This window comes from Folsomia candida, unplaced genomic scaffold (genome assembly GCF_002217175.1).
Source record: "Folsomia candida strain VU population unplaced genomic scaffold, ASM221717v1 Fcan01_Sc003, whole genome shotgun sequence".
NCBI lineage: Eukaryota > Metazoa > Arthropoda > Collembola > Entomobryomorpha > Isotomidae > Folsomia > Folsomia candida.
In genome coordinates this window covers 8,260,005-8,275,295 of record NW_019091195.1, presented here as the reverse complement: position 1 = coordinate 8,275,295, position 15,291 = coordinate 8,260,005, and the positions used below count along the sequence as shown (strand labels likewise).

General features: G+C 36.8%; 1 protein-coding gene across 7 annotated transcripts in view; it reads left to right on the top strand.

Annotated features, from left to right (window-relative positions):
* The window catches only part of LOC110847912 (rap1 GTPase-activating protein 1), a 122,018-nt gene that overhangs the window by 71,632 nt on the left and 35,095 nt on the right, over positions 1-15,291 (top strand). For 5 of the 7 annotated variants that reach the window (XM_022094950.2, XM_022094953.2, XM_035849624.1 and 2 more), the window contains exons 4-6: positions 12,087-12,173; positions 14,337-14,514; positions 14,591-14,622. In XM_022094950.2, the coding sequence (XP_021950642.1) occupies positions 12,087-12,173; positions 14,337-14,514; positions 14,591-14,622 (297 nt within the window). Of the gene's footprint in view, positions 1-2,802; positions 3,950-8,825; positions 9,365-12,086; positions 12,174-14,336; positions 14,515-14,590; positions 14,623-15,291 lie in introns of those variants that run through there. The other 2 variants (XM_022094954.2, XM_035849625.1) reach the window with 2 other exon arrangements.

Genomic DNA, 15,291 nt, shown 5'->3' with positions numbered 1-15,291 from the left:
CACGAAGGCTACACCTCAGCAATATCCCACTTCCGTTCCCACCTTAAAAATTAACCCCAAATTGACATAAAAACATAGGACGTGGATGATCATGAAGGGCTACGTAGGATTAAATGCAATCAAACTTACTTCCTTTGACAAACTACTTTGTTCACCTGAAACTCGCGAAACCAGAGTTCGTTGTACCAAATCTTAAAATGGAAAGCAGACCAATATAGCACTTTTAGGGGTTTGTTTGACTAGTTGAGGGGGGTTCTATTTATTGCAAAGTTACGTCGAGGAAACCATTGTACGCCTGAACATTTAATTCTGTTATAAACTTTGTTGTGAGTATTGACAATTTGTGCAACTTCCTGCTGATTAATTAGTTTTCCGAGAAGTGGGGTAGTTTCCTAATTATGTAATGCTTCAGTAAATTCACTATAAATCAAATTTACTAGAACTCGGCGTGGCTATTTCTAAACTTTCGTGGTTCACTAGAACAGCCACACCTCGTGGTAAGTAAGGCACATAGCACCGAAAGTCAATCAGCATAAAACAGGAAATTTTCATAAATTACGAAATTCAGACATGGCAAAATTGTTTAAAAAAGGGTTGGAAACAAACATGATGAATGTAGTTCGGGCTAAAATGGTAATCAAAGGGTTGCTTTTCTTTATCGTCTGAGTGCTCCTGAGACTCGGTTAGATATCAAAGTTTTATTTCGGTCGTTTATTCAGTCAGTCAATGCAATGCATGCTGTTGTCAGTCTTGTCTGGTTTAAATGGGCTACGTAACGATATTTACTTCCTCAAATCTCTTTATGCTATCCTTTTATCAAGGGTTTCCTAGCTCAGGGGTGATGCAAGGAACTAAAACTACGTAACGGAGAAAATACATATAACTTCTAAATCTCTTGTTCATTGTAGATACCGAATTTCTACTGTCTCCGGATCATGTGTTGCATGAATTCCATAGATTAGATTGTGGATGTGAAAGTCAATATCGTCAAATTCTTGTAATACTGTTTCTAGAAAAAAGTAATGATAAACCTTACTGCGCGTATTCTACAGACATATGTATCATGAATTCGGTGAATTTATTGCCAATTTATACTCGTTTGTGCTATTTGATGGGAAAGTGACTTAATTAATTATCTCTACAATGTTCATACACGATTGTACTAAAACTCAATCGTAGATTGGGCCAGAGAATCCAAGACATGTAATATATGTTTACAGATTTTCAGAATTTTGTTGGAATCCCAGTATATGTTCCTACACATGTACATTGTACATATCTACTGACATACTTATTGAGTGTTTTCGGCTTGAGAACAACAAACCAGGTCAAATTAGTTGAGTGATTCATGAGAATTTGCTGATTCTCAGAAGCTGTTCTCTGCTTTGATACTCCCAAATTGGGAGTATCAAATATTGTTTAAGTAGACTTTTATTAATTCTTCTTGATTCTTATAAATAATATGTATAAGCCATGTATGCGTATTATTAGTTGACAGTTTTGCATGCTACACGTCATCCGTATGTAATTTTGCATGAGAATTTGACAAACGCCATAAACTGACAAAAAAACACAATTGAATAAACTGAAGAAAGCATATTTTATTTATTTCAACAATCGTTCTGCTCTTTATCAAAAAAAAGAGGAGTTAAAAAAAGAGGACATGGTCCGATGTTAAGCACAAATGTATGATGAAGTTTGCCTAACTTTTGGTGCTTGGCATCTGGTTGGCACATTGGGGATGCGTTTATATTTTATCTTTTTAATACAAACAAAGGCACGAACACAAAGATAAAAAATGCAATCCGAAGGAAGATATTAAATGTCCAGTGTTCAACATTCACGAGAAATCCTGACCAGGATTGGTAGGACGTTATTTATTTGACAGCTATAAATCTAGCTTACCTATTTCATCCGGCCTCTGCTCAACGTAGTTTTCACAAACCAATCCACCATTTCATTGTTATCATCGTTCATATCAAAAAAATCATTCTCTATCGATTTTTATGCCCGGTGGTGCTGCAGTGTTGAGTGCGTTTTCATTTTCACTTTATTTCAAATACTTCACCTCCGAATTGCCATGTAACTTATAATATATGTACATACAAGGATTTTTTAGACGTTAACCATTTTATTGAATTTGTGTCAGCTTTAAATGGAAGGCGTCTGGCAGGCAGAACAGACCGAGGGTTGAATTTTTCAACAAAATTGAAAGGACAGATGTATTTGCACAGGTACATTAAATCTCCCAGAATCATTATTGTCATCCATTCTTTTTACCTCCACAACAATAAATGATTATGAAATAGTTATTTTTTGCTGAATGAACGAAATCATTCAGCACTATGCAATTTTATTTAAGTTGTGTGTAGATCTCGTCTTAATTAAAACAACTGAATTTTACAAAACTGCGTAGTACTGTTTTGTAAAGACTTACTGTAAATAATGGACTTTGACAATTTATTTTCTCGAGAAAGTTTTTAAATCCCCACATATTGCGTCGTCAGTCCGTCCCTGTGATTTAAAGTGGACTTTTAAAGGTAATATAATAAACATGATCTGCCTCCAGATTCCGGGAGTGAGTTTAATAAAAGATGCCAACCAGCTAAAAAGTGAAACTGGAGAGAGAGAGCCGACATAAAGGTATTAGAAGACGGAGAAAAGGTAGGAGAACATACGATCGTACGTAGTCGCCCAAGTAAATATTTAGCAGAGCCAGGGATGTTGTTGTCATGTATGTTAAAGTGAGTTAGGAGTCGAGGAGCATAATAAAAGAGGAGAATGCTTTGTTGCAGCTGTGTCAGTTAGTCGAAACTTGGAAGTCGAAGGGGTAGCAACACGGCAAGTTGTGCGTCCACTCGTTCGAGTTAAAGACCGTTTCTCACAGCGTTTCTCGTCTTGTTTAGACTGAGGATTTTGATCTTACACCAAAACCCATTCACCATTCTCATAAAATATTTCGGAATTTGGACCGTTGGTAAAACTCAACTCGATTCAATCAAGTTGAGACTACGAAGAACCCCTTGTTCAAAAATTATTACCCACGCCGTATTCGGTGATCGTAATTGGAAGTTGTGCATCATAAAGTGTAGAGGTGACAATAATCTCTCCTTAATTAACTACTTCTGTGTATTCATCTCTGCATATGCAAATACATAGATATTTGCATATTGTACTGAACTTGAGTGTGTACTAATTAACGATTCTTTGGTCAGTGTAATTCTTGAAACACATGTGAAAAGAGGGAATTGTCAGACAAGTAAATAACTATTATTGTTTATGACATTGTGCGAAATATTAATTGATATATCCAAAGAAGACGTGGTAGCTATTATTCAGCGACAGGATTGGTCAACGGTTTCATAACAGTTGGAGTGCCCACAAAATTTTTACCAAAGTAAACGGCAACACATTAGAATATCAACTGACTGTGAAGTACATCTTCCTTGGTCAAGCAAAAAGGCAAGGACCTTAAACTGCTACACGAGTTTCGTATGAAGCTTTATTAAATCACATTGTACACCTTTCGGAGTCTTTGTTCAGTGATATTCTGCATAAAGATTTTTTCATCAACGGTCTTGAATTTAACAGGAAGACAAAAGCTCTCGTTCCGGTGTTTTATTTGACTTATTTGCAAAAGTTCAACGCTCGCAGAAAGTGACGTTAATTCAATTTTCGTGATTAACATATGCAATATTATTTTTGACTTATAAATGTATACATATGTACATCAATACAATAATCCTTATAAACTCTGCAAAGTACGTGCGAATGTGATTAATGTCCACACAGATTTTTGGATTTACTAATGGAACAGTTTAATTGTTAAGTTTGTGAACTGATTCTGATTTTTGGAATCTCCGAGAAAGGAGCTCCAAAAACAGTAATAGTAACCAATAAACTGGGCAAATTATATATGGGTGTCATGAGGCTACGACTGGAAAGTAGGGTAAGTGCATGTTAATTTTCCTCTATTTCACCATCCATCTAGCAAAACCAACCTAAACCCCATCCTTTTATTTCCTTTCATCTGTCCATACTTAATTGTGGCGTTAGGTGAGTATAGTAAGTGGTGAGATATACATAATTAAAGGGTAAAATATTCCGTTAGCATCCAAAAAGTGAAAAGGGAGCAGCTCTAATAATATTGGGCATTAGTTTGTCAGCAGGAAGTCATCCGATTAGCCATTAGCTCTATGTTTTGGGATAATACATAACGTCATTTCATAGTTTGTGAACCGATGAGACGGACACCGAAAAGCAGGGCGATCTTTAATTTTGACGTGTATTGCGTGTGTCGATTACATTTGCCTGTGTAAGTCATTGCCTGTGTCTGTTTTCCATTCCCTTACTTCCTGTACGTACGCATTCTTCACTGAACCAATGAACCACTTATTTATTGTGTTTGTCATGCAAGAAATGTGACCAGACCATTACACTTCTTTCAATAAGCTTTTGACATCAACATCTCTGTCGTGCCAGAAACGGACGAAAAAATTAAATGGAGCAACATGTTTCGGAACTCTTGGTTTGCATGTTACCAACGCAGTTGGCTGGGTGGGAATTGTTTTATAAACAATGTAATGTGGGCATACGGGCACTTTTAGTAATGTGATAACTTAACGGTGTGTTTACAAAGAGCGCATTTTTCGTCTACGTTTCAGTTAATTTGGGCATTAAGAATTAATTACAACTAAATATTGGAAAACATTGAGTAAAAGTTGTTAACCTTTTCATCAAATTATATGGCATTGAAGAATGATCTGTCTACTTTTAACAATTTCTCTAATTCTTAGCACATTACAAAAGCAATACCAAATTTTTCCAAGTAAATTATAAAATTTTTTTCTAATTTACTCCAATTGAACATTAGGAAGTAGTAAGTGCACATTTATTTACACTTTTTCTAAGTACGAAATTGTCTATGTTCCTCATCCTGTAGTTGATCACACAAATAATATACTCACTCGTACGTGGGCAATACGCCTGTTTTCTAAATCTACAAAATATGGGAAATAAAAACTGACATGCTTTAGTAATGCAACGTTCTATGTCAGTTTTTGCCAAGTTACGATGAGGTGAGTAGATTTTCTAATGTAGAATGAAAATCTGTGCAGGACTTCACTGGGCATGCATGGGACAAATAGATGGTAAGGGTAGTATACAAGTGCTATGCTTAATTGAAAGTTTGCATAAGCTTCAAATTTTATGTGAAGTGTCCACTTCATTATCCACCCTTTTCCTCGCACGTACATTCGCTCGCACTTATGCATTCAGTAATAATATAGTTCATCAATGTCTCACTTTTTATTATTTTTAATCTGTCAGCAAATGTTTCTTGGTTGGTCCTCGGAACCAACGACAGTGTGTCTGCACAGAATGATGAAAACGAAATGTGCTGGTCAGGTAGTATCAATAATAATGAGCTGCCTAATGAACTGCAGCATTTCGTTTCACTATCTCCTTTCGACATGAAGAGCTGTGTGATTGAAAAGGAAGAGGATTAAATTTGGAGATGCACAAGAAAAATTGCACATCACTCCCAATACAAAGATGATATGCATGTGAAAGTTAAACAGCGTCTGATCATAATTATAGAGAGCATATTCAATACTCTTCATATTCAGCACAACAGGTTAACGAATTAATGATGAAAAGCTGTGAGATTTCGATAATTCTTTAATAATACATAAGACCAATTCCGTTTGTTAGCGTATAGCTGTGATTATTGAAAGCAAAACACACAATAATTACGAATCTTTTCACGAGAACAATGGAGTCTCATTTGTAGGCTAATTACTAATTGAACTTTACCAGAAACTAAGGCTTTCCATATCAACATATCTGCACATACGTAACATGTATCTACGTCTCTATGTACTTGTACTTGCGTAGATAGTACATCGTACATAATAGGAATGCATAAACATCACATCATCAATAATTTCTCTCTTATGTGTGTAATGTTGCCGGTGACATTAGAAGTGCTCTCTATTTTAGCTGAGAAGGAGGAGGTATGTAGATAGCAGTGAAGTGATGGCTTGTTGAATGGTTAATTAACTTATTCTCCGAGCCAACCCTTATTCACAAAGATTGGTAATGCAATCAGAGGGTTACTTGAATAGTTCTCACTTTAGAGGAGATGATTGGTTAAATATCGATGTCGTTTCAGCTGAACTAAATCTGCAACACCAATACAGGATGCATTATTAGTGACCCGATAATACTGTGTGTATGTTATCATGAAGCTTCATCACGGGGATGATATTCAAGTCTTCCTTCAAAATTTGCTGATTTGACATCTGGGTTAGATCAACATTTAATACGACGGTACGCAACAACTTGGAATACATGTGATTCTTCCTATGTTGATGCATTTTAAATTCTAAAGACGATTTACTCACAAAGTCGTCACTCATTATTTCCCGTTAGTACTCTATACATGCAAGGAGTTAGCAATCGGAGATGAAGAAAGATATTATGTTGGTTCGTAATGGAATGTGCGGTGTTTGATCACAGGTTAAAAGTTAGGGTGTTAATGGGAGTGTATGCAATTCAAACTAGAAGGGTTGAGGGCAAAAAGGTCAGTTCCATTGTAATACTTTTGAACTTGAGGCTCTCTCTACCACAATGTGATTGCACAGCAGAATTTGAATTAGTCAAATGCGACTAAATACCGCTTTCGTTAGAATGTAAGAAAATTAATAGTTTTTGGTTCGGGAAATATTAAAAAGTTTTGTACAGATCTCTATAAGTACGTGTATTTGAATATTATGTATTTTAGTGGACAGGATTTCTTAAGCACTGGATATTACCAACCATTACTATTAGACTTACTAGATCTTATACTCCAATGGGTGGTGACTTTATGTCTCATAACACTTTGTGAGACTCTACTTTAGACAATAGAACATAAACTTAAGATTGCAATTACTAGGTACACATTCCTTTGTTGGATGTTCGCATTTTAAAATAAAAAAGTGAAGCACATTGGCATAAAAGTTATGGAGATACCTTCGAGTCCTGCAGATCAGCCCTTTTTCAAGATTTTATAAATTAGGCCAACGGAACGTAGGGAATAAATTATAAGTGCGTGCTGTTGAATAAATAAGCACAAACGCCAACACACCAGATTAAGACAGAGTTGTTTAGTTTGGATTATAATGTGAAATATATACTTCTCCGCAGATTGAGTTTCACGTACCTACGGATTTAATTAAAAGGTGCCCTTCAGCTCCTCGAATATCCATTTTACAACTTTTTTAGTGGCATATCTCACTGTCGCTAATTCTGTAATGTGAATGCACAAGTGCCATATGGGGTCATAATCCTACAAATGTGATGTAGTCTACAAAGTCGGCAGGCCCACCGAGTTCTTCGAACGGCTAGAGACGAACAGCATCTTTCAAATCTTGTAAATGTGTTCCTTAACCAACTCCTTCGAGGCGGCAAACTTTGGTCGTGTAAGCAGAGTTATGGCATAATTTTTCCATGTGCACAAAAAATCGAATATCATCAACCATAAAAAGGGCAAAGACTCTGCAACATGGTCAAAATTGTGTTGAATCTCTCTTGTAATGTTCCTCCATCCATGTTCCCATGTAACAATCCATTGGTTTTGGTGGTGAACTATATAACCAGCCAGCCTATGGCAAAAGAATTCTCTCCCATTCGGTCGATGTTCAAGGGGAAACATTATTTTTTTTTGCTCATCCTCCACAAAATCAACTTACATCGAGTGCATGACTTGGATGCACGATTTCTTTTGTGAGGTTTGAAATTCCATAAGCAGCAATTTATATGTGGGCAGATTCATCGACAGATGATTTTAGGCAAACTATGTACATAGTTCGTAAGTTGTAGTTTTTTACCGTCTGCTACTGTGGGTTATTAATTTCAAGGAGCACTTGACCTTGCATGTGACAGTGGATACCACAATAACTTCGGGTTGACATGTTGGGAAATGGGAAATTTCAAATATTCGAAGGTATTTGGTGCATATATTTGGTGTAGTTTGTATAACCTTAATCATTTTGGTGCCTCAACTTTTCATTAACGCCTACAGCCATCTGGACAAAACTGCACCCAATTTTATTACTGTCAATCAAGGAAAATATATTATGAGGTGTTGTGGTAAAACTCATGTTACGACTGTCAAAAACATACCCAACAGCTTGATCAATGAGTAACTTTGACGAAAAAATCGTTTCACGTGTGCTTCAATTTTATAGAGTTTTGAAGGTCAAACTTGATGCTGTCGTGCTAAATTATTTTTGAGTTTAAAAATTTTACAAATTAGACAGAACGTCATTATGTACATATATGCAGTCACTGATGTGCATAATAATATAGTACTACAAGATATGATATGATATGATGTGAAGTGCAGTAAGGGGGCACAACTACTAGTTTATTCTGTCGTCACCTAAAAACATAAAAACTTTAGGAATAAAAATACTTGCCACAATGGCAAAACATGAAACCACTCAGTGTTTACGACTTATTCTGAGCTTGTAATTTGAATGACTGGGCGTTTCCTTATTTTCCAATGATGTATGTATGTGGGTGCAAATAGTGCAGTATGTGTGCACACAAGTCAGAATTATTGTGCTGTTCAACATGCATAATTATATGAATAAAACCTACACGACACATGAACGTTGACAAACATGGATTGTACTAGAATACCGCAGTTTCCGGTTATTTAAAAATATATATAATGTAGACTTGGTTAATTAGCAATAAACTTCCTGGTTGAGGCTTCTTTCATTTAACACAATCCTAATTTGTTGGGTTGGGTTCTTTAAGTGCAGATCTGATTTTTAAATCACGGCTTGAAAGACTAGTCAATTTTCGCACTTTATTTATGTTCTTTATGTGCGTACCTACCCTTCCGTGTACATTTATGTAGCGTAGACTGACACAGATCGTGACCTAGTGTACTTTGTGCGTGTACGTCGGCTGATAAAGTGTGGGTGCAGATGACGAGTCTTGGAAAGTTACGAGTTGGTGTGAAGTGAAAATGGATTTAATGATTTTACAAATACGCTAAAACCATTAGTTGTAATCGTTTATCGTTGTTAGTTACATGGATTGACACGTTGAACTAATGGCACCCATCCATTCCTTAGCTCGAAGAATGTCTGCCCAATCCAATCGAAATGCCAGTCACCACGACGTGTTATTGCTATCCCCGTCGGTGGCTGCCAAGGCGAAAAATAAGTCGAGATCCCTCGACCGACCAAAAAGTGAAAGGTTTGGCGGACTTTTAAGCAAGGCTCGCCGAGGATCCATGCCAAAACAAAATCGAGCGTCTGCCATGGATCTTGTTTCCTTTTCATTAACTCCTCTTGTGGGAATGGTGGTAATTGTACAAGAGATTTGCAAACTATTTTATTGCTTCCAATAATGGAATGAAAATTATTCGTCCCTTGCTCCGCCAGTGGCTATAAAGCTAATATTATGGTCTAGTTCTGTATGAACTCTGTGGACCAGTTCGGGTTACCAGCCTCCGTTAGTATGCAAATAGGTTGATGGAATTTCTCGACAAGTGTATTGAGTTTACATTTCGTGCTCTTTACACATATTACATACTCCAGTCTATTGTTATTTCTGCCCACTATGACAAATGATAAGTGCATTAGTTGATTAGAGTGGATTCAATTAAAGCGATTGAGGGGGAGGAGGAGATACTCATCGCTTGTTTCTATCCTGGAAAATTACAATACGTTAAACCAATTGGTATATGTGTAAATTCTGATATACACTTCCCGTTTATTTGCGCCATCAGAAATTTACTTAGCTAGTCGATATTTTTTTAAATTCTACATTGCTCCTCATTTCCCCCATGCAGTTGGATATTTTTTTTTAAATATTTGTATTCTACGTTAGTATTTTCTCTTCATTCGAAGTCATGTATGTTCTTTGCATTTTAATTCCTTAGGTGTCCACACAACTTGTTGTTTTTGTCAAGATACGTTTTGTATTGGAAGAGGAGACATCTTTGTTTATTTAAACCTTTATTGTACAGCGGTTGTCAAAAATAGAAATTTTTCTCTGTCTAGCGTTGTGTCGCCGTGCTACGCATGCTGTAATTACCATTCATTTCAAGCCATTGTCATACAATCACACTGCTGATCAGTTATCTCCGTACATGTTAACACCTTGAGGAGGTCGACTACTAAATGACATGAAATATTGTTTCAGCTCACTACTAACATATATCATTGCGCTTTGCGGTTGTTGCAATACAAGAACTGATGTAAGCTAATTTAAGCTTATGCGCAGGATGCAACCACAAAATTGAATTCTGATGAACTAATTTGCAAACACGTTGTTCACTCATTCGAGTGCAAAGTTAGAGTGGAAATGAGACAGATTATAAATGCTCTATGAATTGGTTTCGTGGTGAATGTGACAAGCTGAGGTATGCAATGTATGCCTAGAATGGCATGGAAGTAAGTAGGTGTGATTGTGACAAGTGCCATGATGAGCGAATTACTCCAATATAAAGGTATCGGCAGGATTTAATAAACGTCCCGCTGCCATTAATTGTGCAATCGTCAAAGTGTGATAAAAGCTGACCTGAAAATTTGAATACTTTGTAATTTCATGCACCAAATCATATTTTATTGTGCCACTCTATAAGTTGTCCCGTAACTGTGGAGCAGTTAGTGGGCGGAAGGCAGAGCATTATTTTCAATCTAATCAAACACATTGTTTCTGACACAGCCAACAGCAGATGACAACAATTTTTTAAATAAATTATCTGATTGTCACGTTTCTTAGCATGACTCGGTTTAACATGGTTCGGATTAGCACAATGTCATTTGCTTAAGTTAAAGTTCGCTTGGTTTGATGAGATTTGTTATGACTTGCAGTTTTAAAAATTATATTTGTTTCTTTTTGAACCGGAAAATGATCCCGTTATTTCACACACATGGAATAGTTTAGAGTGAGTTGATTAATACGTATAGACAGACATACATACGTCATCTGGACATGTTAAAAAACCAACAAAGGCAATAAAGCCTGCCTATATTTCCAACGGTGTCATTTACATGCGTACATCGGAAGAAATCTATGGGAGATCACATAGTGTCATCCATCCATCCATCTGTTCAATCGAGACAAATTCAACAGAATTTGATGTCTCTGCAATTACGAAGCATAACTGTCACTCCCGCCCGTGTATAGAAGCGACGCCGCATCATCGTCGTCAACGGACGGATACGGTATCAGATCAGGCAGGCAGGTGCTCGTCCATCCGTGAACGCGTTTGATGGTTGTTGCTGTATTATTTCCAAGTCGAGTCTTGTGTGAATTTTGCCCTCAATATATTTGTACCAGCAGTCTGATAAGTCGATATGTGTGATGTTAAAGGAAATAATGGAAACCTCTCGGTCTAGGATGGATTTTATTTTGTGATTGATGCAGTAAAAGACCGTACGTAGATAGCTATTGAAACTGGGAATTTTATGTCGATCCGAAATGCGAATGAACTCTTCATCATCGTCTGCGATATATTTGTGCAATAGGAAGGAGCAATTCCTGCTTCCTCAATTTCATGTTATTCTCGGTGACAATAATAATTGCATTTTGATGTTGAATAAATTATCAATTCCATTGTTTAAGCTGCAGTGTGATTTCCTTGATAGATTGACTACAACAAAGAGCCCAACCGCATCTTTTTCTTGCAGAATATATGTACTTAGGGAGTCACTACAGAGTACAGCGATGTCATTATACAATGGTTTTGTAGGTTGTAAAAATGTTAACAAATGTTAATGAAATTACTTGATTAGTCGAAATTACAAGTTACGCAATCTGATATTGTTTCTGGGAGTGGAGCTACGTACAAAAGAACCAACTCAATGAGAGGATGAGATTCCTTTGACACCGTAATTCATCACACCGTTGATTTATATTTATGAGAAAATATTTGCCATGTTCCTGTTGGCTGAACTTTGTTCAGACACATTATCCCCATCGTCTCCTCGTCCTATGTGTTGCTAGATTACTTAACGAAACAATATCCATACCTTCCTTGGTGACTTTGTAAATTAATGTTTTGATTTATTTTGCAGTCAAGTCGGGAGGACGGGAGTAAATCTCCGGCTTCAAACATGACATCGTCCACGGGGTCGGCATTATCATCTCCTCCTCCGTCTAAGGTAACTTTTTTGACACTTCATCATTCTACACAATGAAATAACGACAAGGCACAGACCCCCGTAAAATATTTGCATTTTGGCGTTATTCCCTTGCTACTCCTTCAATGTTTATTTTAAAGATAAGTCATTCAAAACTTAGAATTTTAGTCGCGTACAATATTACTCCCCTTGTCCTTACATAAGTCTCGTATTTTTAATTACCTTGCCTCTTTTAATGCTGGCTGACAAAGAGTGAGCGCATTCCTGTTTTCCATTCCTTCTTAAATATGTATGGTGTTGTTTGGTTTGGTTGGTAACGTATTATGTAATAGCTGTAAATTTAGGCTTTGCTCTGAAAAATATACTTGGTAATAAGAGATGAAAGTTAAGGAAAAGGAATTCAAATGGCAATACGGAATGTTTATGAGAAACCTCCCATTTCTTCCATTTTAATAAAATTAAAAATCACACCTCCTTTTCTTAAGCTCTCACATAAGCAAAGAATAGAATAAAAAATGAGCATAAGTCATGTACGTCTGATATCTATATATATTATTTGCTATCAAATTACAACCACTCAGCATGTGTATGGGTGGATGTGTGGAATACAAATCAACAGCCAAGCAGAACTCTATGTATAAGTTTTCAATGATCAGTTTCTCTGATAAAGACCTCCGAACAAGTTCACGTTAGACAAAGAATTATTAGAGAGGCAATGTTTCCCTACTTCGTTAACTCGGAAATTATCACATCAATTTATTCATGTCTCTTACCGGAGTTTACGACAACGTGCATCACAAGCTCATCGTATAAACCGTTGGAATCTTTTTTTAAATTGGCATTGTAAACAACTTGGTTCCATGGAGTACATCATCTCTCTGCGGGTCCTGAAACTACTCCTAATGGGTAGAAGTTGGGCTAGGCTAGCAGGTCTGGACATTTAGATAAGAAGAGACACCATACTCGGGAGAGATGTGATTTTAGACAAGATCGCCTGTGTTACTTAGAAAGCGATGTGTTTGAGAAAACTCCTCACTCAGCCTTTTCTCCGACTGTGTTGACTTCGTCGTGGTGGGTCCTCGTTTTCAGCTCGGGACTGAATGCTTTCGGTTTTACAACTTTTAGGGCGTACAAGAGTTGATGAGGAGTGAGGGAGCAGGAGCCAATTGTTCGAGGCGTGTAGTTTTAAAGATTTAGAAAATTGAGAGTTTAATGATTTTGGGTATAAACAGAAACTAGGAATTGCACTTTTATTGTTTTACAACACCAAACCAAGCCTGCAACCATTGTACATTCATCATCCATGACGAAGCAAACGCTAAATAGTCTGTCATTATTTGTAAGACTGCTCAGACCACTACTAGTTTTCAACCTTGAGCTGCCACTAGACTCCTGTAAAGACAAAAGATTCAATCTTTTGACATTTTGAGTGATAATGACATTTTTCATTTATTCACTTCTATCGGAATGCGCAAGTATTTTTAATTTGGAAACGATTTATGGAATTCAATGCTGCATTTTTTACAGCAATTATGTACATTGCATTCTGCTATAATAAAGGTGTGATATTGTTTGTTGATGCACACAATTAACACACTTGTATTCAAATATAGCATTCCATATTCCATCGTGATATAGAAATCAAGGCTTCCACCAAATACATTCTACTCCAACACCATTACTACTCTCGGATTCCGATGCAACAAAGAATATTTTGTACAGCTCTTCCCTGATTTAAAAATAAAATATGATATGCACATTTGAAATTAAACATGTCTCTCGTAATATAATATTTTAAAATTTTACTGCAAAATTTTAAAAAGTCCATTTTTCGTTGCAGATTGTTTCAAGTTTAAATTTGTACTCAGGCTACGAGAGAGAGAATAAAATGCATGCTATTAGATCTAGTCTGGCCTGGAATGAAAGGTTATTAGGGACATTAAAAAGCAATTTGTTGTGGATGAGAAAAGAATTTTGTAAGTGCAGCTCGGTACTATGTAATCAGTGGTATTTTATAGAAAGGGTCGATGTATAATTAGCCAAAAGATGTAATTAAGCCTCCACGTCTTACAACCCACGTAACATGTATGTGCATCTAGGTGCATACAAATATACGTACACTAGCCTTTTTTATGGAACAACTGCACAAACTATTTTTAAATGTGGCCTTTTAATTTTCAACAGGAGTTGCTGGAGGAGGTACTGAGTCGTCCTGGTCCTTACCCGATGGTTGTGCTTCCCCGGCGTGGTGGATACTGGGTCGAAGGAGCTGGGTCCGAAAGTCCCCCCGAATTTTCCTCCCTCTCAAACAACTGTAATACAGGAACGATGCCCAAACCAAAGATTGATCAGGATGAGACAGGTGAATAGAATTTTGTGTTGCATTCAATGGGCAGGAAGAATTATTTATAAAATTGCAATTGGTTTTATTTTTGCAGCCTTGGCCTACCGAAAATATTTTCTTGGAAAGGTAAGCTTTCGACTTTCTTGTTGTGTCAATTCATGTCATTTGTCGACATTTGCTTTCGTGTCATTCCTCTTTGTTGACGGCCACCCGTCAACCCCCCGCCGCGGTTTGGCCTGGGAAACTGCAAATACAAACAATAGCTTCTGATGGAACACGACGTTACCATTTCTCGTTATTATTGTCGCTGTTCGTCCCTTCTCATTATTACGCATTCTTTTGTTTCAATGCTGATATAGCGAGATAGATTTTTGTGATAGAGTGAATCCACCAAGGGAACGCGTGACATAATATACAATTTCATGTGCCGTAAAGGATGAGGATTAGGAACCCCTTGAAGTGAATACGCAACGGTTAAAACCGAGTCATATCCAGGTGTTCCTTTTCCAGTCGTCAGTTTACAATATCTTCCATGCACCTCATTCACGACTTTTTTTGTTATTTAAGCACACTTGATCCACCCTCTCTCATTGCAGCTTATGGTCACTTGTGTGTTATAGGATGAATATGGTATATGTATGCATACGGCATTGTTCATTCGTCGTCTGCGTGGAAAATGAACCGAAATGGATCTCCGCTTGATTTGTGATGAATACGCTGAATTTGAACTTGCGGCAGATATTTTGTATATTAATAAAAGTCTTTCTGTTCATCATTAGCTTAGGTACATTAACA